Here is a 25,242-nt window from a genome sequence, read left to right on the forward strand (position 1 = left end):
ATGCTAGGTTTACATCTGGCCACGATTACCACGATGTCCCCGATTCCAGAGCATCGTGGCGAATGTAACAGAGCGTGGAGTCGAATCGGGGTGATCGTGGGGGAGCGTAACGGAACGTGGTTGAATCGGGGACATCGTGGGCATCGGGACAGATTTTAAATCAATCTTAAATTTCACCACGATTGCCCCGATTCATTTTCTAATCTCAAATCGTAGGTAAAATCGCAGGAGATCGCAACAAAGCGGCTTTGTCGTGGGAGATCTTAACAGGACGTAACGGAACGTGGTGGAGCGTGGAAGCCAATCGTGTTGATCGCAACAAAGCGTAACAGAACGTGATGCAAATCGTGGGCTCGATCGTAGCAACAAAACGTGCTGATTTCGTTAGGAAGCGTAAAACAGAACGTGGAGTATACCATAATGCTAAGTTTACATCTGGCCACGATCTCCCCGATTAGCCAGAGGCTAAAAAATCGGGGAGCTCTACGATTAAATGGTATACTCCACGTTCTGTTACGCTTCCTTACGAAATCAGCACGTTTTGTTGCTACTACGATCGAGCCCACGATTGCATCACGTTCTGTTACGCTTTGTTGCGATCAACACGATTGGCTTCCACGCTCCACCACGTTCCGTTACGTCCTGTTAAGATCTCCCACGACAAAGCCGCTTTGTTGCGATCTCCTGCGATTTGACCTACGATTTGAGATTAGAAAATGAATCGGGGCAATCGTGGTGAAATTTAAGTTTGATTTAAAATCTGTCCCGATGCCCACGATGTCCCCGATTCAACCACGTTCCGTTACGCTCCCCCACGATCACCCCGATTTGACTCCACGCTCTGTTACGTTCGCCACGATGCTCTGGAATCGGGGACATCGTGGTAATCGTGGCCAGATGTAAACCTAGCATAATTTAATCGTAGAGCTTCCCGAGTTTTTAGCCTCTGGCTAATCGGGGAGATCGTGGCCAGATGTAAACTTAGCATAATGCATGGCAGTGTTGATATTTATGAAGAAAACGATTCCTGGAAATACGAATATCAAACGCTTGAAAATTTGACCACTGTCAAGAATAACGTTTAGAACCCGTGTCGCTTACAAAATTAATATTGTTGGTGAGCAGTAAAAGGGGATAAAGTGGATTTATGCTTGTGTGATGACTGTAGCCATGTGAACGGGTTATCGTACGGCAAAACCTATCACGTAAAGAAGAGTCTTTAACTTTTCAAGAAAGAAATGCCTTGTTTTGCTATCACACAAAGCTCGGAACAGGAAGGTACATAGATTATGCAATTTTTTTTTCAAGTATAACAGTTTCATTATTCATAATTGGAGTAATGAAGATTTTGTAGGAAAAGTGCACCCTGTCAGTGATTTTTACCACATAATCAGGCTCATATTTGCTTTCAGTTTGAAAAAGAACATATGCCATGTAAGTTAAAAGTTGTGTGTTGTAAATGCATGGAAATCAAGGACAGCATATTTGAATTTTATGACCAAGTAATGATGTTTTCCTCAAACAAACAACAAAAAAGTATATTATGTCCCAAATACTAAAATTACTATTCTGAAAATGATATGCCAATGACTGCTACTTGTGTGATCACCAAAATTATGTATTATGGTTATCCAAATTAAAATGCTGCATATTTATTATATTTCAGCAATGATCAACAACATTGGTGGTCCAGGAAAGGTTAATTACTTTTTGTCAACACTGTATGTTCCAATGATCAATTGAACTTAAAGAAAATGGAAATACATGAAGGACCATTCATCAAGTTTCAACTTTCTCCTTTATAGCAGACAGGCTTATAAGATGGAAACGACGTAGGTATTTCACTGATTTATGTGATTGTTAATGTAGAATCAATGTTTTAAGTAAATATAAAATGTAACGTTAATAGTCAGTTTCATATCCAGTAGGGATAATACATGTATTTGGTATTAACATTTGGATGTAGAATGTATATATGTGGTGTTAACAGTTACTTATTAATCCAGTTTTAAAAGGTGTATCATATAAAATACTAGTAATGACAATCTATTTTGTGAATGTCTGAATAAAAAAAACGATATCATAATGGATTATGTCACACTCTCATGAAACACTAATGTCAGTTCTTACTCCTATACAAGTGCTTGTGTATTTGACATCTGTATATGATTGTTTTGTTAAATAACATGAAGAAAATGTTGTAAATTTATAGAAACAACTTTGAAAAGGCTTATTGAAGCCAAATAAATAAGAAAAGACGAAATATTTTTATTTTAATAAATAAAAATGGTTAAAATTATTCATACACAATTTGCAATTATGCATAATTTTCTTCGACTGAAACTTATTGAAGTTCTTATGAAACTACCTGAATATAACTACATGTACTAGTCAAATACCAACTTCAAATGAACAATGGTGTTATCTTTTCAGTGACACATTGTATGCTGATTACCTGTGCAGGAGGAAAATAAAACCAGACAGATTATGGACTCAAATTCAACCCAGAAAAAAGCTAGGAACTTGCAGTCACGGAGTCTTCTTGTTTACAGCCATGTGTTCAATGCTGCAACAACATAAATATTATAGCTGGCTCTGGACTCAACCTTATACATCTTTAAAATGATCTTAGAACGCGATGGTCTCAAGAACATTTTCATAATGAATAACTGACGGTCAGCCCGGGGTCACCAATGCCAAGCGTCTTTTGGAGACACTTGTTCCAACCTGTCTAAGTTCTCCAAAGAACTATAATGAAAATCATGTATTTGTTTTGTTTATCATAATAAGTTTAATGTTTAATATCACTAGTATCACTAGTCATTGATAAATTGATAAATCTATTTTCCTTTAAACGTGTTGATTAATTGATTAAATTTGCCTTGTTACTTAATTATTAATGTTCTTATTTCCCTTAACATTTTCAAGTCTTATTTATAGAAGAACGCATTATACGTGCAATTTCAAACTAGGCTAGCAAATCTAACTGCACTGAGTAGGTTCCATCTCACACATGTTATATGAGATGTATGTATGTTTCTATGTTTATGAGTTTATTATAGGCTTTTCCTCTTTTTTTTTAATTTATAATAATTTTTGAACATATTAGCTTATCTTTATGCTCACATATAAAAATCTCAAATTCAGTATGGCGTTTCTGGAAAAGGGGGGTAACCTTGATTGTAAAGCGGGAACTTTTCGTTTTCACTGGTGACCCCCATTTTTAGCTCGACTATTATACATGAAATATATATAGTGGAGCTATCCTACTCACCCGGCGTCGGCGTGAGCGTGCAAATGTTAAAGTTTGCGTACCACCCCAAATATTTCCTATGTGCCTTGACATATTGCTTAAATATTTTGCGTACTTCTTAACCAACATGACCCAAACCTATATACCAAGGACTGACAACTGTATCAAGCATTTTGTAAGAATTATGGTCCTTTGTTCACTAAGAATATGCATATTATTAATGTTAAAGTTTGCGTACCACCTCAAATATTTTCAATGTCCCTTGACCTATCGCTTTCATATTTGCAAACTTCTTTACCAACATGACCCCAATCTATAAAAAAAAGAGCAGACAACTGTATCAAGCATTTTGTAAGAATTATGGCCCTTTTTCCATTTAGAATATGCATATTATTGATAAATCTATGTTAAAGTTTGCGTACCACCTCAAATATTTTCAATATCCCTCGACATATTGCTTTCATTTTGCAAACTTTTTTACCAACATGACCCCAATCTATAAACAAGAGCAGACAACTGTATCAAGCATTGTTTTGTCTTAGTAACTGAATATTTTTATAAACTTTGTGTTTAGAGCCACTTGACTTCTAAAGTATCAAAGCTATTGCTTTCAAACTTCAAATATTTTCTTACTACCAAGAGGGTACTGTACCTGGCAAGTTAAAGTTGACCTTGACCTTTGAATGACCTTGACTCTCAAGGTCACAAGAATACATTTTAGTTAAATTGCCATAACTTCTTTATGTATGATAAGATTTTATTCATAATTTGACAATACAACACTTACCTGAATACCACAATGGACTCCACCCAAACAAAACAATACCCCACGCCCCAACCCAGAATCACTGCACCCCCCCCCCCCCCCCCCCCCCCCCCCCCAAAAAAAAAATATTCCTTTTTATTTTTGAAAGATTGCCTAATAAATGACAACACCCCAGATTATACCCACACTCAACCACCCCCCCCCCGTACCCAACCCAAAAAGATTTTTTTTTCTTTGAAACATGGTTAAAACAAAAAATATTTATTTACTTTATTTTTGAAGGACTGTCCAAACATCCCACCCAAGCTATTGCTATCAAACTTGAAAAAAAAATCTTATTAGTTTGTTTTTATGTCTTTACAAATGTTCAATAGATTGTTGAAAATATACCTGAACTATTACCTTGACCTTATTGAATAATTTCAACAATTTCCCCATTATGGCTTATGTTATACTGTCAAGCACTCGAATAGTCGAGCGCGCTGTCCTTTGACAGCTCTTGTTTTCTTTATTTCTCATTCAAGCATTCATTGTAGATTTCCTTTTGCCATGTTTTTTTGACAATTTATTTAAAAAAAAAGACTCGTGACTAGAGATTGCAATTTTTTTCGTTTTCGAAGGATGATGACATCACTTGTTTGTTAATTTTTTATTTATTTCTTTTTGTCACATGTTATAAACTATCATATTTGTATATATTATACATGTAACTATTAATACATACTACAAAAGCGTTGTTTGTTCAACATTTGGATGAATGAGAGTGAATTTTGTAAATAAATGGTTCACAAAAAATGGAGAAAAAATTGGGGGGGGGGTTCAAAACTGACAATGTCAAAAAAAATAATATTGTACGGTGAATTGTATTTAAACTTTAATGATCAATCAGAATACCACAATACTTAGAAATATGCGAAGAAAGAAGAGAAAATCAACATGTCAACACCCTCAATCTGCGCAGAAAGCGTTAACTTTTTCATACAATTTTCCTTTCTTTCATTTTAATGAATGCCGTTAGAGTCCCGGTATAGCTACGGTACATACGAAAACCGGCGCTCTGCCGAAATGCTTTCGGCATTCACCGGGGCTCCGCCGGGGCATTACCGGCGACGAACGGGGTGAAACCGGGGCGTTGCCGTAGCTCTGCCGGGGTCTGATGCCGGTATAGACACGGTGAGTGCCGCGGTGTTACGGTATACCGGGGCTCTGCCGGGACGCTGCCGGCTTTCCCCGGGGCACTACCGGGGACAACCGGGGGGGCTATGCCGGGACGCTGCCGGCTTTCACCGGGGCACTACCGGCGACAACCGGGGCTCTGCCGGGGCTTGACCGGGATAAACCGTAGCCAGTCCGGGTTGACCGGGACTCTGCCGGGCTGTTGACCGGCTTCGGGGCGGCACCGGGAAATAGTGTGATTGCGTTAAAAAATGTCTACGAATCATCCCGGTCCTCGCCGGTCGACCGGCGTTAGCAAACGGGATGGACCGGGGCTCTACCGGCAAAAGTGAGACTTGGGCTTAAGTGGATTTTCTTTTGTATATACATTACAAAGGAAGTATGAGTGTTTTCCTGATCTGTTAATTATGTAATAGAAAACAATTTAGGCTATTGAAATGTATTTATTTGACGCCAACAATAACCGTTTTTTTTGCGGCCATGTTGTTGTTGTATATCTTCACCGCCTATGTAGACGAACCTCAACCAGATCTGTAGAGTTGAACAAAAGGTTATCGTTCCCACAACCAGTATCGTGTTGTCAACCACCGTCTATGTACACTGTAGTATAAACAAAACTATTGTCTTTGCTTGCAGTTCCTGAGCTTCTGCTTCTGCTAGGGTCAATCCGTAAAAATTCGGACAAAGGGAGAAATTCGGACAAAATATCCGAAATGCATTTTACGTCACACTAAACCTAGCCCCAGGCCTTCAGCGCTTACAGCGCTTTGATTTATGTATGTATTGAAATTCTTAAAGTTTTTATTTCTGTTTCATCAAATCAATAAGATTTTTTAATAAATCAACTGTCTCATTCTGCATTTGTTTAGCAACATCTAAACGTGCATGCTCTCTCTGCTTCTCCTCCTCACCATATTGTTTTAAAATTTTAAATATTTGATTTGAAGAGCTTTTTCTTTTTCTTGTCGGTTCAACTGTATCTTTACATTGGGTTCTTCACCTGAGTCAGTGTCTTCCTCCGAGTCTCCTGTACATGCTGATGAACTAGAAGCACTATCTAAGTTTGATATTGTATATGCTGGAGAAGTATCATCCCTTTCCCCTAGAATATAGTCCAATTCTACTTTAAATTCAAAGTATGTTCTCTTTGCTCCCTTCGCTCTGTTGCTGTCTTTAGCTCGACAATAAGCTGCCACGATGGTCTTCCATCTCCCTTCAACCGCTTGCTATTAAAATGGTTACCTTTACTGTTAAAGGATTTGCACAGTTCTTCCCACATTTTTTTATCAACAGGGTATTGTTGGACTTATCTACATTTGCTTTGTACAGTTCAAGGAGAAGAAGGGTTTGTGATCTTGTCCATGTAGTTATGGAAGTATCTTTTTCTGGTGTTTGGTTCTCAGGCAGAGACTCTAAAAAACATTAAAGCAAATGTTTAATATAGCCATTAGATAAAACACTGGTCTGCACAGAAAACAACTAGAGCTTTGTCACAGACGTGACATATACCCCCACATGCTGCATTGACACACTATATTTTGCATGCTGTCTTCACAAAAAAGAGAAGCTAATTTATGGCGATTTTTAAGAATTATTATGCCATTATCATTTATGGCCATTTTGACCTTTGAACTCTTGAATTCTTTCGCATGACACGCCGTCCAATGACTGTGAACTAAATTACTGTACAGAGTCATTTATAAATCTCACAATGAATGACATAGTTATGGACGGGCAAGCTCATTTATGGCCATTTTTTACTTTTGAACTCCAAGTGTAACCTTGACATTGGACATATCAACGTAATTCTTTCACATGACACACTGTCCAATGATTGTGAACAAATGTGCCAAATGATTGTAAAATCTCACATTAAACGACAAAGTTATGGCCAGGACAAGCTCATTTATGGCCACATTTGACCTTTGAACTCAAAGTATGACCTTGACCTTGGAGATATCGACGTAATTCTTTCGCGCGACACGATTTCCAATGATGGTGAACAAATGTGCCAAATGATTTTAAAATCTCACAATAAACGACACAGTTATGGCCCGGACAAGGTCATATATGGCCATTTTTGACCTTTGAACTCAAAGTGTGACCTTGACCTTGGAGATATCGACATAATTCTTTGCGAGACAAACCGTCCCATGATGGTGAACAAATGTACCTATTCATTTTAAAATCTAACGAAAAATGACATAGTTATGGTCCGGACAAGCATTTTGACCTTTGAACTCCAATGTGACCTTGACCTTGGAGATATCGACGTACTTCTTTCGCATGAAACACCATCCCATGATGGTGAACCAAATGTACAAAATCATTTTAAAATCTAACGATCAATAACATAGTAATGGTCCGGAAAACTTCGGTTTAAAACGCACTAAGTGACTCCGGACCTTAGTTTTTGACCAGGCATGACCCATATTCAACTTGACCTACACATCATGTAGATACAACTTGTTACCAAGTGTGGTGAAGATCAGATGAAATTTTGGGACAGACAGGACATACCGACAAAGTGACTCCTTATAGCCCCATTACACATGGTAATGGGGGTTATAATTGCCAGCATCTAAAAAACAATGACAATTAACACACATCTAGAAATATGGCAAGACATAAACACTTATACATTTGTGAATAATAGAGAACTGGATAAATATCATAACCCTGTTCATACAGTACACACTTCAAATTTTTGATCACTTTTAGCAGGCCTTGACTATTCCTTTAAGAATCATTGTGAAAGGGTGTGGTAACATTCACCAAGCATGATAGGCCAACTTCTATGTTGCGTTTTAGAAACCTGCACTTTGGAGGTTGGTATTAAGATTTTGCATGAGTCTATTATATGTAACAATAAGATTTAATTTATAACACAATACAGGTTACATGTGTGATATAATGATCATTCCTAAAAATGTATTGTGTTATAAATACAAAGTAGGAAAATTAACTCAATGAATTTCATCATCACCATCATAATCCTCATTTTGTCAACATCAAACAGCAGCATCTATCATCATCCACTCATGGTCACCCATATTCATTAGTATAATGATCCTTATGTTAGCAATACACGTACCCTTAATTCAACCACCAAATTATGCATCATCATAACTATCATCAACATCATCATTATCACCATCATCATAACGCAACCCCCCCCCCTGTTGTCATCCTCATTATCATCATCATTAAAATTGTCACAATCTTAAGCATAATTATTACAATGATCATAATTACCACCAATCACCATCATCATTGTTACCAAGTCTTCACCATCCCTTACCATCACTATCATCTTTCTAACAAACTATCATAAACATCATAAACTAGAGCTTTGTCACAGACATAACGAATACCCCCACATGCCGCATAGACACAGAATATGTTGCATGTTGTCTTCACATAAAACAGCGAACACCATACTCAATGTTTAAAAAGCACTAAGTAACCCCCATGACCTAGTTTTTTAACCCGGCATGGCCTATGTTCGAACTTTACATACACATCATCTAGATACAACTTCTGACCAAGTGTGGTGAAGCTCGGAAAAAACTACTTGAATTAGAGAGCGGACACCCATGCTGAATGATTTAACGCACTAAGTGACCCCCATGACCTAGTTTTGACCCGGCGTGCACCCATATTCGAAACTTGACCCTGCACATCATCTTGATACAACATCTGGCAAGTTTGGTGAAGATCGGATGAAAACAACTTTGAATTAGAGAGCGGACACTTAATACGACCGATCAGACAGACCGACCGACAGACAGACAAGCTCACTCCTATATACCCCCCTAAACTTCGTTTGTGGGCGTATAATTATCCACTCATGTGTCACCGATTATCATCATCAGAATTATCCGTATCAGCATTACAATCCTTGTCATAATCACAATCATCATCACCACACAGCCTTACCTCCCCAACCACCACCGTCCACCACCATCACTAGGAGTACCAGCACTTGTCTTCCCTGCAATACAAAATAAATAAAATACAGCAGCTATATGATTGTTTTATACATTCAATATGGCATTTTCCATTGTGATGTTTAATTTTCAAATAATTTTTAATGTAGAGGCTTGTCTTTAATATGAACAAACATAAATGAACAAAGTTCAAAATCAATTCATGTACAGTATGGTAAACATTGTTTACACACACGGTAATTATAGTCATAAAATAGGTCCGCAAATAATTTTATGCATTAGATGCTCCTGACCTCTGTGCTTCTTGAGACAGAAGTAAAGCAAGTTTTTGTGATATATGCGCATGTTGCCGCTACCCAATATTTTTACCATTACAAAAAATTCAGTATTTTAAGAAGTGACCACATCACATGTTTACTTTGAAATTAAACAAATCAATCACTTTTTTCGCAATAAAACAATCGGAAAAAATACAAGCACATGACATTTTTGTATTATTTGAATCCCTAATTATCATTAAACATGTAATCAATCACAATTTGCAAGTTTCATTTGAAAGTAAAGAGATAATAAAAAATGTGAATAACAAACCTTGCCTCAGCACAGATAAAATGTACTCATAGGCATGTTGCCTGGTGTGAATGGTCTGAAATACAAAGTGTCACCACATCTTCAATCAATTATAATGATGAACTCATTTCAATGTTTAAAGAGGCTTTAAGAGCGCAAATAAGGAATGGGATGGTCAGTTAGGCTCGATTGGTCATTGTCGGCTCGGGTACTAGTTACATATACCCCATGTATATCTTAAGCATACTTACATGTACCCCGGGTATGGTAAATATACTCATACATACCCGGAACTTTAGCGCCTAAATCGATCGTTGTCAGCAATAATTTTTTAAATTATTTATTTTCATATTCATGTCAATTTTCTGTTAAAATGGCATCTATATTATCGAAACTCATACTCAACAAGCATGTTGATGCATTTTTTTTTAATTGGCAGTTTGTTTCGTAATTACGGTAATCGGTAGCGTGTTTTACGACATCAGATTTGGGGCGGGAATAAACAGTCGGGTACAGTCTAAAATCGGCTGGGTACGTTTGGGTATATTTACCATACCCGGGGTACATGTAATAATACTTACATGTACCCGAGGTACATGTAACTAGTAACCGAGCGGACAATGACCAATCGAGCGTCAGTTAGGTGGTAAGGTATATTTTATTTGACATGAATAAAATGGGAAATTGAAGTATTAGTAACTGATTGACAATAATCACACTTTTTAAGTCCAATTTGGCAAATTTGACATAATAATTGTGTTGCTTTTTTCAAACATAAGTTTAAGCATACCATCTGAATTCAGGGCCTCAACAAGGGTTGCTGATTCTATGATGTGATGCTTCTCCCCACCAATACTGACAACAAATCACTGAAAATACAGTTTAGCTTAAAGAGACTTCTTTACCAAATGGCAAAATCATGCTTTAAAAATCGATGATACTCCAGATTATATCAATAAAATATTGGAAGAAGATGAAAGTACAGAAAATTGCATTTGTTAAACCACCGTCTTTCATGATAAAAACATAAGCCGAAGTGTTGCATATCCGATATAATAGATGCTGCTCAAACAAATGAAAGAACACCATAATGTTACAAATAATTGCAGGATAATAAATGTGCAACATTCATACTGTAGTAATGCTCCAAAAACTTAATATTTGTTAGCCTTTTGAGACTCAGAATTGGATACCAAATGCGTAATCATTTTACTCACATGTCTTTGTCGGCCATGATGTTTGATAGACGCACTTAACGCTCGAAAAAGCCAAATCCCGTTGTTTAGTCATACCCGTTAAAATATTTTCCAGCAGGCAAATTATAGGACATATATATGAAAATTTTACCACAAATATATGGAATTTATACCACACACACATATTTTGAAAATTATACAACACATATATCAGAATTAGCAACATATATATCAAAATATTGCATACATATATGAACTTTTAGAACATATATATGAAAATATCAAACATAAATATGAAATTATACAACATATATTTGTTATGCAATACATATATCGGATTTACCCATATAAATAGAATTTATACAACATATGTATGCAATTATATCACACACAAATGGAAATATACAACTTATATATACAAATATACCACATACATATGGAAACATTGAATTTCGCAACGTTTGACACGAAATATAAAATAGCGTTTTATAACATAATTAACACACACATCAGGAAAACACTCAATACTTCCTTTGTAATGTGTATACAAAAGAAAATCCACTTACTCTGATAAAGAACGGTGTACAGATTGTGTAATTTGTCTCACGTAGAACTTTTCACGCTCGATTTGCGCGCTCGATCTGCGCAGTGAAATACCATCTATCCGGTTACTTCGTCTATTTCCAAGAATGATAGTGAATAATTGTTTGTTTTTTCATTTTCTTTTTTCTGGAATGTCTTGTTAACGCAAAATAAAAAACAATATTTTAAAATATGTTTATGAATACCAAATATAATGTCTTCAAAAAATGTATCAGAAAAAATTATTCTTACTGTCTCCGTAAACACTCGCTATTATATATTTTGTATATCTTTTCGGCCCTAGACCGTCAAGTGAGGAAATTATTCTCGCATGAATATGCAAACAATAAAAACTATGTCGTAGCCAATGCTTAGCAACACTGTTATGTTATATAGTGATATTCTGTATTTACAAGGCGGGTTATTGAGATCTGCGAAGAACTTATTTAATTGCGCATGAAATAAGTGGTAAATCGGACTTTTGGGAATTTGGATTTTGGCAGCCAGCCAATTCGGATAGGCTCAGACATTTGTATCATTACTATGGCCTTGGGGCTACGCCCCAGGCGAAAAACTGTATATGTTGGTGGGACTATGTCTTATATTCTTGCTGGTAACACCGAAAAACTATTGCAAAATAACAGTGACGTCATTGATAAGACATCCTAAGCCCATTAATTGGTTGCAGACGTTGTCACATTAAGTTAGGGGTAAGTACATATTCGGTGTCCGCATCAGTAAATGTTTTATACTGTTAACTATTCGAAGTTATATATTTTTATATAGAACCAGATTGAAAACTTGACAGCTTTATTAAAACAATTTCTTTCTTTTTTTACATCGATATGGTATTAAAAATATTGTGTGCACATCGATTTTATACTTCGATACATTATGAGTATATCGATACTGTATAAACAGACGTTATGAGTGCAACGATATTTTAAAACGAGACACTTTGAGCACATCGGTATTTAATAACGAGACGTTATGAGCAGATCCATATAATATCACGCGGCGTTATGAGTACATGTACATCGATCGTATATACCGTTATCATATAACGAGACGTTATGAGCACATTGATATTATAGAACACGAGACGTTATGAGCACATTGATATCATATAATGAGACGTTATGAGCACATTGATATTATAGAACACAAGCCGTTATGAGCACATTGATATCATATAATGAGACGTTATGCGCATATTGATATTATAGAACACGAGACGTTATGAGCACATTGATATCATATAATGAGGCGTTATGCGCATATTGATATTATAGAACACGAGACGTTATGAGCACATTGATATTATAGAACACGAGACGTTATGAGCACATTGATATTATAGAACACGAGACGTTATGAGCACATTAATATTATAGAACACGAGACGTTGTGCGCCTTTTGATATTATAGAACACAAGCCGTTATGAGCACATTGATATTATAGAACACAAGCCGTTATGAGCACATTGATATCATATAATGAGACGTTATGCGCATATTGATATTATAGAACACGAGATGTTATGAGCAAATTGATATCATATACTGAGGCGTTATGCGCATATTGATATTATAGAACACGAGACGTTATGAGCACATTGATATTATAGAACACGAGACGTTATGAGCACATTAATATTATAGAACACGAGACGTTATGCGCACATTGATATCATATAACGAGACGTTATGCGCATATTGATATCATAGAAAAAGAGACGTTATGAGCACATCGATATAAAATAACGAACCTTTATAAGGACATGCATATTATACAACGAAACATTGTTAGCACAATGATGTGATATAACGAGACGTAATTAGCAAACCGATATTACACACCGAGAAGTACGAGTACATCGATATTATTGAATAGTTTACGACATTATGAGTGCATCGATATTATATATAGAGACGTAACGAGTACATCGATATTATAAAACGGGACGTTATGAGTAAATCAATGTTATATAAAGAGTACTTAGATATGATATCACGAGACGGTATGAGCACATCGATAATATAATGTAAAAGCTTTCACACATTTCAATATAATTTCGACCTCTTCTTTTCGACCTTTAAGGAAGGGAGACAGTTGATAATATTACACTTCGCCTTATCACTTGTATTACTTTTATGCCAGTTTTTTTTTTAATCCCTCAATGTATAGCAGTGTTATGGCTGAGCTAGGAATTTTAAAACTGTTTTAAGGCTATTAATACAGCATATTTGCGTTATTCCACGCACCACAGCCTAAATAAGTAAGATAACCCTCAGATCGCAAATAAATCGCATGGGTGATCGCTATGGGTAATGAGTAAGTACGTGATCCTTGATTCACCAAGTAAGTCATCTTGGATTTGCTTGTTTCTCAGAGAGGACCTCTTGCTAACAGACGATCATTCTTTCGCGTGAGATAACACGGACTAATTGGCGTGTCACAAGGCTCGCACGACATTGCATCATAAAAGCGGACTGTTTTGTCATGTACCAATGCTCGCACGACATTACATCATACAACATCTGGGATTCTGTGTAAACTTTCTCTATCTGTTATTATATTTATATATCAAATACCGCCGTAACGTCGTAGTCTTCTGTATCGTTGCGTTCTCTTTAACATGTTATTATGTTGTTGTTTTTCTATTTAATAAAGAGCTGAATAACTCGGTAATGGATGTTTCGAAACCTATATTAAACTAGATGGTCACGATTTATTACATAGCATGAACATTTTCATAAGCAGAGACTCTTTAAGAAATTAGTTTTAATTAAAATTAATGAGAAACAAATGTTTTATAATATTGCTTACGCGTATTAATTATAACAATGACACCATAAATGTTCGAGATTTCAAGGGGGAAAATCGTGCACCGACAAGTGGTTAATTACAACAAAACGTTGAGAAACCCCATTATCTCTTCTTACGAAGCCAAGTTCATCATAGTCAAAAAGCGGGTTAAGAACGACAACTTTCGCTAACTAAAGTCAGTTGACATGCGCTAAGTACGTCAAGGCATTCCTTTGTGTTTCGGTATAGCAGTCACGAATGCCATTTTTTTAAATCCCTGACTGAGAGGTTGTTGTCACTTACCTTGAGAGCGTGCTGTCACTAACCTTGAGAGCGTGCTGTCACTAACCCTGAGAGCGTGTTGTCACTAACCTTGAGAGCGTGCTGTCACTAACCTTGAGAGCGTGCTGTCACTAACCTTGAGAGCGTGCTGTCACTAACCTTTAGAGTGTGCTGTCACTAACCATGAGTGTGCTGTCACTAACCTTGAGAACGTGTTGTCACTAACCTTGAGAGCGTGCTGTCACTAACCTTTAGAGTGTGCTGTCACTAACCATGAGAGTGTGCTGTCACTAACCTTGAGAGCGTGTTGTCACTAACCTTGAGAACGTGCTGTCACTAACCATGAGGAGTGTGCTGTCACTAACCTTGAGAGCGTGTTGTCACTAACCTTGAAAGCGTGCTGTCACTAAACTTGAGAGCGTGCTGTCAATAACCATGAGAGCGTGCTGTCACTAACCTTGAGAGCGTGCTGTCACTAACCTTGAGAGCGTGCTGTCACTAACCTTTAGAGTGTGCTGTCACTAACCTTGAGAACGTGTTGTCACTAACCTTGAGAGCGTGCTATCACTAACCATGAGAGCGTGCTGTCATTAACCGTGAGAGCGTGCTGTCACTAACCTTGAGAGCGTGCTGTCACTAACCTTGAGAGTGTGCTGTCACTAACCTTCAGAGCGTGTTGTCACTAACCTTGAGAGCGTGCTCTCACTTACCTTGAGAGAGTGCTGTCACTAACCTTGAAAGCGTGCTGTCACTAAATTTGAGAGCGTGCTGTCACTAACCATGGGAGCGTGCTGTCACTAATCTCGAGAGCGTGCTGTCACTAACCTTGTGAGCGTGCTGTCACTAACCTTGAGAGCGTGCTGTGGCTAACCTTGAGAGTGCGCTGTCACTAACCTTGAGAGCGTGCTGTCACTGACCTCGAATGCGTGTTGTCACTGACCTTGAGAGCGTGCTCTTACTGACCTTGATAGCGTGTTGTCACTAACCTTGAGAGCATGCTGTCACTAACCTTGAGAGCGTGTTGTCACTAACCTTGAGAGCGTGCTGTCACTAACCTTGAGAGCGTGTTCTCACTGACCTTGAGAGCGTGCTGTCACTTACCTTGCGAGCGTGCTGTCACTAACCTTGAAAGCGTGCTGTCACTAACCTTGAGAGCGTGCTGTCACTAATCTTGAGAGCTTGCTGTCACTGACCTTCAGAAGGCGTTGTCACTGAGCTCGACAGCGTGTTGTCACTGACCTTGAGAGCGCGTTGTCACTGACCTCGACAGCGTATTGTCACTGACCTTGAGAGCATGTTGTCACTGACCATGAGAGCGTGTTGTCATCGACCTTGAGAACTTGAGAGCGTGTTGTCACTGACCTCGAGAGCGCGTTGTCACTGAGCTTAAGGGCATGTTGTCACTGACCTTGAGAGCGTGTTGTCACTGAACTTGACAGCGTGTTGTCACTGACCTTGGGAGCGCGTTGTCACTGACATTGAAAGCGTGTTGTCACTGACCTTGAGAGCATGTTGTCACTGACCTTAAGAGCATGTTGTCACTGACCTTAAGAGCATGTTGTCACTGACCTTGTGAGCATACTGTCACCGACCTTGCTAGCGTAATGTCGCTGACCTTGCTAGTGTGTTGTCACTGACCTTGTAAGCATATTGTCATTGACATTGAGAGCGCGTCGTCACTGACCTTGAGAGCATTTTGTCACTAACCTTGAGAGCGCATTGTCACTGACCTTGAGAGCATGCTGTAACTGATCTTTAGATCGCGTTGTCACTGACCTCGATAGCGTGTTGTACTTACCTCGTGAGCATGTTGTCAATGTCCTTGACAGTGTGTTGTCACTGACCTAGAGAGCGAGTTGTCACTGATCTTGAAAACATGTTGTCACTGATCTTGAGAGCGTGTTGTCACTGGCCTTGAGAGCGTGTCGTCACTGAATTCGAGAACGTGTTGTCACTGACCTCGTGAGCATCTTGTCACTGACATTGAGAGTCTGTTGTCACTGACCTTGAGAGCATGTTGTCACTGACATTGAGAGCGCGTTGTCACTTACCTTGAGAGCGTGTTGTCACTGACCTCGAGAGCGCATTGGTAATGACCTCGACAGCATGTTGTCACTGACATCGAGAGCATGTTGTCACTGGCCTTGAGAGCGCGTTGTCACTGACCTTGTGAGCGCGTTGTCACTGACCTTGTGAGCGTATTGTCACTGACCTTGAGAGCTTGTTGTCACTGACCTTGAGAGCGCATTGTCACTGACCTCGAGAGAATGTTGTCACTGACCTCGAAAGCATGTTGTCACTGACCTTGAGAGCGCATTGTCATTGACCTTGTAAGCGCATTGTCACTGACCTTGAGAGCGTGTTGTCACTGACCCTGAGAGCATGTTGTCACTGAACTTGACAGCATGTTGTCACTGACCTTAAGAGCGTGTTGTCACTGATCTTGAGAGCGCGTTGTCACTGACCTTGAGAGCGTGTTGCCACTGACCTCGTGAGCATGTCTTTACTGACATCGAGAGCATATTGTAACTGACCTTGAGAGCGCATTGTCACTGACCTCGAGAGCATATTGTCACTGACCTCGAGAGCATATTGTCACTAACCTTGAGAGCGTGTTGTCACTGACCTTGAGAGCGCGTTGTCACTGACCTTAAGAGCGCGTTGTTACTGACATTGAGAGTATGTTGTCACTGACCTCGAGAGCGTGTTGTCACAGACCTTGAGAGCATGTTGTTACTGACCTTGAGAGCGTTTTGTCATTGACCTTGAGAGCGCGTTGTCACTGACCTCGAGAGCATGTTGTCACTGACCTTGAGAGCATGTGGTCAATGGCATTCAGAACGCGTTGTCACTGACCTCGCAAGCCTGTTGTCACTGACCTTGAAGTATTTCTCCTGTTTGGAGAGGTTAGTCAGCTCCTTGGACAGCTGAAATGCGGTCAGTATCGGATCCTTGCTAGACAGCGAGATGTACGCGTCACTCGCCATACCCCGGTACGCGTTGAGACGGTACTTAGCCGAACGCAGCTGATCAAATTTGCTCTTGTTCACACACTCCTGAAACGTAAAGACAAACATTGTCTCCTCAACGGTACGTTTCATAGTAATTCGAACCAGTTGTACTTCTATCCAGATGTCTGTATGTGTGTTTGTATGTCTTTATATTATTTTAAATAATCTCATGGATGTTCAAATTATATCACAAGTAAATTGTGTACTCTTACTGCGTGTGCGAAAGTCATTTGTTGATACTGTGCGACAACTTTCTTTGAACGTTTTCCCGAGAAAGTCTTTTCAATATCGGTTTGGTCCTTGGAAGTAACATTAGTGTATTTTTCATATCAATTTACTGAAAGCTGCTCGGAAAAAAAAAGTGTTGACGGCTGCGTATTTTCGCGAATACACACACGTGAATTTTGAACATTACAAAAAAGATAACACTTAAAACGTCACTCATCGTTTACAAAAAATTGCACAAGTTGTGTCCCAACACAACTATTGACAAAACCAAATGGATAATCGATAAAGAACACATAAAGACATATTTTAAGAATATCTTCTTTATTAGGACATTGTTACGTTAAAGAAAAACAAAGGTTTTGTAATACAATTTCGTAAATAAACTTATTTTTTGACCTTGCTTGGTTCCCGCACTCACCTGACAGAGACACCCGAACTTGTGCGGTTTCTGGATGCGTTCCCCCCGCAGCAGCAGCAGCTGGACAATCTCGTATTGGTTCTTCTGTGCCGACAGGATGAGCGGCGTGATGTCTGGAGAGAACTGCGACTCTTCGAACTGGGTCTTGAAGAAGTGGTCATCGTCGCCAAACTTTTTCCTATGAGAGAAACATCAGATATGTAAAAGCCTGGTTAGCCTAACGCGTATTAAGGCGCTTTTCAGTCCGATTCCTGGGTAATACCAGTAATTGGTGTCCTCCGGAAGGCCTTGAAAACGCGTCAACAATGGTGATCGAACCCATGTCCTCCAAATTGCTAGACGGACATCGCAAATAGGCCAACATTTTCGCAATAACATACCCGTATTTAAGCCCAAAATACCGTACTCCATTTAAACTCTTCACATCATTATAAGTTTAGGATTGTTGGGTATGTTGCCAAATATTTAAGTATTTAACGAATATATGATAATTTGTTTCCATTTACTGCCTTGAACAAAATATAACTTGTAGTACGCTAAGGCCACGTGCCACAATAGCTAATAGGACCATTGGGCGGCGAGGTGTTATTTACAGGACTATTTTAGCCATAGTTATACTATGAGTCACGCCATTATACCTTGTTGACCTGTAGTGAGGAGGACATGGCCCTCGATGTTTATTTTTATAGCGAAGTAGTGTAGGAGTCATTTACATCCAATAAATATCAACAAACACCGAACATACAATAGCGTATGGAGATCCGCGAAATAATTCATCTTGTGATAAGTACAAAATCGTAGTGCGACACACATGAGGTGCGTTGTTCAACTAACTTTAAGTATACATGTAATAATGTATTTATAAGTAAGATCCATTGTTCATTTGGAGATCTTCTCGCAGCTGTGTATCCAAACACATACGCACGTATATACATGTCTTTCTATATCTACACCTATATCCGTCCAGGTATCCGCATGCCTGTTGTTCCTAGAATACAATTATCAACCTTTAGAAATCTACTAGTAACTGTCGTTTCAAAACTACAAATCATGTCTTTCAAGATCTACATGTTCATGTCATTCCAAATTTACACGCACCTTATTTATTCTGATCTTTACATACATGTCTTTTGATATTTAACTAACATGTCGTTTCAAATCTACACACACCTTTCCATCCGAATCCCCAGGTGCCTGGTGTTTAATTTCTTAACAAACCTTTCGTTTTAAATGAACACTTACCATTGGCTTAAAATCTGCACGTTTCTGTCCGTCCAGAAACTCACGAAATCGTCGTTCCAAATATTCACGCACCTATTCATCCGGGTGTCACCGTACCTTCATACACGTATATGTCTTTTAAAATCTACACGTACTTGTCATGCTTGTCATGCCAGATCTTTACATGCCTGTCTTTCCAAATGTACACAAACAAGTCTTTTCCGTTCTGCACGCACCTTTATTTCTAGACCCTCACGTATTTGTATTTTCATATTTACACGGGTGTTGCAAGATCTGAAAGATGTTTGTGCCTACATGTGATGCAAAGTCTTCGCTTCCTAACATTTCCACATCTTAACGCACATGTCTTTCCAGATCTACACGTACCTGTCTTTCCAGATCTACACGCACATTTCTTTCCAGATTTACACGCACATGTCGTTCCAAACCTACTCGTACGTGTCTTTCCAGATCTACACGCACATGTCTTTCCAGATCTACACGCACTTATCTTACCAGATCTACTCGTACCTGTCTTTCCATATCAACACGCACATGTCTTTCCAGATCTACGCGCACATGTTTTTCCAGATCTACACGCACATGTCTTTCCAGATCTACACGTACCTGTAATTCCAGATCTACACGCACATGTCTTTCCAGAACGACGCACACACGTTTTTCCAGATCTACACGCACATGTCTTTCCAAACCTACCCGTACCTGTTTTTCCAGATCTACACGCACATGTCTTTCCAGATCTACACGCACATGTCTTTCCAGATCTACACGCACATGTCTTTCTAGATCAACACGCACATGTCTCTCCGAATCTACTAGTACCTGTCTTTCCAGATATGCACGCACATGTCCTTCCAGATCTACACGCACATGTCTTTCCAGATCTAAACGCACATGTCTTTCCAGATCTACACGCACGTGTCTTTCCAGATCTACACGCACATGTCTTTCCAGATCTACACGCACATGTCTTTCCAGATCTACACGCACATGTCTTTTCAGATCTACACGTACATGTCTTTCCAGATCTACACGCACATGTCTTTACAGATCTACACGCACATGTCTTTCCAGATCTACACGCACATGTCTTTCCAGATCTACACGCACATGTCTTTCCAGATCTACACGCACATGTCTTTCCAGATCAACACGCACATGTCTTTTCCAGATCTACACGCGCATGTCTTTTCAGATCTACACGCACATGTTTTTCCAGATCTACGCGCACATGTCTTTCCAGATCTACACGCACATGTCTTTCCAGATCTACACGCACATGTCTTTCCAGATCTACACGCACATGTCTTTCCAGATCTACACGCACATGCCTTTCCAGATCTACACGCACATGTCTTTCCAGATCTACACGCACATGTCTTTCCAGATCTTCACGCACATGTCTTTCCAGATCTACACGCACATGTCTTTCCAGATCTACACGCACATGTCTTTCCAAATCTTCACGCAAATGTCTTTCCAGATCTACACGCACATGTCTTTCCAGATCTACACATGTCTTTCCAAATCTACTCGTACCTGTATTTCCAGATCTACACGCACATGTCTTTCCAGATCTACACGCACATGTCTTTCCAGATCTACACGCACATGTCTTTCCAGATCCACACGCACATATGTCTTTCCAGATCTACACGCACATGTCTTTCAAGATCTACACTTACCTGTCCTTTCAGATCTACACGCACATGTCTTTCCAGATCTACACTTACCTGTCTTTCCAGATATACACGCACATGTTTTTCCAGATCTACACGCACATGTTTTTCCAAATCTACTCGTACCTGTCTTTCCAGATCTAAACGCACATGTCTTTCCAGATCTACACGCACATGTCTTACCAGATCTACACGCACATGTCTTTGCCAGATCTTCACGCACTTGTCTTTCCAGATCTACTCGTGCCTGTCTTTCCAGATCTACACGCACATGTCTTTTCAGATCTACACTTACCTGTCTTTCCAGATCTAATCGTACCTTTCTTTCCAGATCTACACGCATCTTCCAGATGTACACGTACCTGTCTTTCCAGATCTTATCGCACATGTGTTTCCAGATCTACACGCCTCTGTCTTTCCAGTTCTGCATGTACATGTCTTTCCAGATATACTCGTAAATGTCTTCCCTGATCTACACGTGCCTGTCTTTTCTGATCTACTCGTACCTGTCTTTCCAGATCTACACGTACCTGTCTTTACACATCTACTCGTATCTGTCTTATCAGATCTTCACGTACCTGTTTTTGTAGATCTACACGTACCTGTCTTTCCAGAGTTACACTTACCTGTCTTTCCAGATCTACTCGTACCTGTCTTACCAGATCTACACGTACCTTTCTTTCCAGATCTTCTCGTACCTGTCTTTCAAGATCTACACGTACCTGTTTTTTAGATCTACACGTATCTTTCCAGATCTACTCGTACCTGTCTTTCAGATCTACTCTAACCTGTCTTTCCAGATCTACACGTATATGTCTTTCCAGATCTAGTCGTACCTGTCTTACCAGATCAACTCGTACCTGTCTTTCTAGATCTACACGTACCAGTCTTCTCAGATCTACTCGTACCTGTCTTACCAGATCTACACGTACATTTCTAACCAGATCTACACGTACATGTTTTTTATAGATCTACACGTACCTGTTTTTCCAGATCTACACGTACCTGTTGTTGTTTTTTAAGATCTTCACGTACTTGTCTTTCCAGACCTACACGTACCTGTTTTTTTAGATCTACACGTACCTGTCTCCTGTCTTACCAGATCTACACGTACCTGTCTTTTCAAATCTACACGCACATGTCTTTCCAGATCTACAGGCACCGGTCTTTCCAGATCTTCACACATCTGTCTTTCCATATCTACACGCACATGTCTTTCATATCTACAAGCACCTGTTTTTTTTTAGATCTTCACGTACCTCTCTTTCCAGATCTACACCTACCTGTCTAACCAGATCTACATGCACTTGTCTTACCAGTACTTATCGTACCTGTTTTTCTAGATCTTTAAGCACATGTCTGTCCAGATCGACGCGTACCTGTCTTTCCAGATTTTCTCGTACCTGTCTTACCAGATCTACAAGCACTTTTCTGTCAAGATCTACACGTACCTGTCTTTCCAGATCTACTCGTACCTATTTTACCAGATCTGCAAGCACTTGTCTTTCCAGATCTTTCCCTACCTGTCTTTCCAGATCTACAAGCACTTATCTTACCAGATCTACTCGTACCTGTCTTTCCAGATCTACTCGTACCTGTCTTACCAGATCAACACGTACCTGTCCTTTTAAATCTACACGCACATGTCTTTCCAGATATACACGCACACGTCTTTCAGATCTACACGTACCTGTCTTACCAGATCTACACGTACCTGTCTTTCCAGATCTACACGTACCAGTCTTTCCAGATCTACTCTTACCTGTCTTACCAGATCTACACGTACCTGTCTTTTCAAATCTCAATCACATGTCTTTCCAGATCTACAGGCACCAGTCGTTCCAGATCTACACACATCTGTCTTTCGATATCTACACGCACATGTCTTTCGGATCTACATGCACCTGTTTTACCTGTCTTGCCAGATCTACAAGCACTTGTCTTTCCAGATCTACACGTACCTGTCTTTCCAGAACTGCAAGCACTTGACGTTCCAGATCTACTCGTACCTGTCTTACCAGATCAACACGTGCCTGTCTTTCCAGATCTACTCGTACCTGTCTTTCCAGATCAACACGTACCTTTCTTTCCAGATCTACTCGTACTTGTCTTACCAGATCAACACGTACCTGTCTTTCCAGATCTCGAGGTATCGCTTGTGTTTGAGAATGCTTTCCGCTATCTGCACGTGACCTGCGCTGATCGCCTGCAGCACCGCTTCATAGATGTGTCGGCTGCTTGATTTCTCAAGCAGGACTTCCACAACCTGACACAGAGTGAGGCAAGTTCAAAAGGTAATATATAAAATGCATAGTATGGTGTCGTCCTTTAGGTCAGGTGGTATAGCGCTGGGTCTTAAGCAAACAGGTTCGATTACCAACCCGTCCACATAATTTATATAGGTATTTTTCATGAAAATTTATTACATATATTTATTTGGCCATTTTCCTTCTACCGCCTATTGAACAACAAGCAGGTTATCGCTAATAGAGACATAAGGGCTAAACAGGCCTATTTTCATGACCTTTTGATGTCGGAGCACGATATGTCGTCTTGTATGGATCGTCTAATGACATCAGCATTTATATCGATATACCATATAGTTGATTTTGGCTCTCAATTTACAGTAAAAAAAAATACTAATAATATATGTTTAATTACTATACAATACAATTTCTTAATTTCATGTACTGTTACTTCAAATGTATTTCTGATTTCTTTGTACTATACAATCCGCAATTAATAGCATTTGGAGATCCCTACTTAACTGAAAACTGTGGGGTACTGTCATTGAAATTCACACAACAAGGCGTTATGGATTGTGTTTCTACGAGAAAACTAGAGTTATATTTCCTTTTCAATTACAAACAAAATGAACAGTTACATTTAAAGGACTTCAATCGTTCGACGATGAGTATTAATGCCAAATCAACAATTAACAAATAAACAGATAAATGAAAAATGTCCCACAATTAAATACATGACAATTGTAAAACATTGAATACATGACCATCGACAACAATACGATACATGACAATTGTTCAACAATCAGACACAGGATAATTGTCCAACTTGACCGTTGTCCAATAATGAGATACATGACCATTGTCCAATAATGAGATACATAACAATTGTCAAATAATGAGATACATGACTATTGTCCAATAATGAGATACATTACCATTGTCCAATGATTAGATACATGACCATTGCCAAATAATGAGATACATTACCATTGTTCAATAATGAAATACCTGACCATTGTTCAATAATGAGATGCATTACCATTGTCCAATAACGAGATACATTACCATTTTCCAATAATTAGATACATGACCATTGCAAAATAATGAGATACATGACGAGTGTCCAATAATGAGATATATGACCATTGTTGAACGTTGAGATATATTACAATTGTCCTCAAATGAAAAACATCACCATTGTCAAACATTGAATTACATGACAATTGTCAAACATTGAGACACATGACAACTATTCAACATTGACAAAAATGACAACTGTCCAATATTCAGACACATTAAATTTTTCGAACAATAGGATACATCATAATTGTCCAACATTGAGATACATGACAATTGTCGAACAATATGATACATCACAATTGTCCAACATTGAAATACATGACAATTGTCCAACATTGATATACATGGCGATGGTCCAACATTGAGACACATGAAAATTGTCCAAGATTGAAACACATGACAATTGTCCGACATTGAGACACATGACACTTGTCCGACATTGAGACACATGACAATTGTCTAAGATTGAAACACATGAGGATTGCCCAACATTGAGACACGTGACACTTGTCGAAAATTGAGACACATGACAATTGTCTAAGATTGAGACACATGACAATTGTCTAAGATTGAGACACATGACAATTGTCTAAGATTGAGACACATGACAATTGTCTAAGATTGAGACACATGACAATTGTCTAAGATTGAGACACATGACAATTGTCTAAGATTGAGACACGTGACAATTGTCTAAGATTGAGACACATGACAATTGTCTAAGATTGAGACACATGACAATTGTCTAAGATTG

At 38.9% G+C, this 25,242-nt stretch overlaps 1 protein-coding gene across 1 annotated transcript in view; it reads right to left on the bottom strand.

The window, feature by feature from the left end:
- Nucleotides 1-25,242, bottom strand: part of LOC127846230 (short transient receptor potential channel 6-like) — a 55,944-nt gene that overhangs the window by 25,438 nt on the left and 5,264 nt on the right. Inside the window, 3 exon segments of the mRNA XM_052377399.1 lie at nucleotides 17,464-17,640; nucleotides 18,242-18,419; nucleotides 23,292-23,428. Coding sequence (XP_052233359.1) covers nucleotides 17,464-17,640; nucleotides 18,242-18,419; nucleotides 23,292-23,428 — 492 coding nt within the window.

This window comes from Dreissena polymorpha, chromosome 9 (genome assembly GCF_020536995.1).
Source record: "Dreissena polymorpha isolate Duluth1 chromosome 9, UMN_Dpol_1.0, whole genome shotgun sequence".
Classification (NCBI taxonomy): Eukaryota; Metazoa; Mollusca; class Bivalvia; order Myida; family Dreissenidae; genus Dreissena; species Dreissena polymorpha.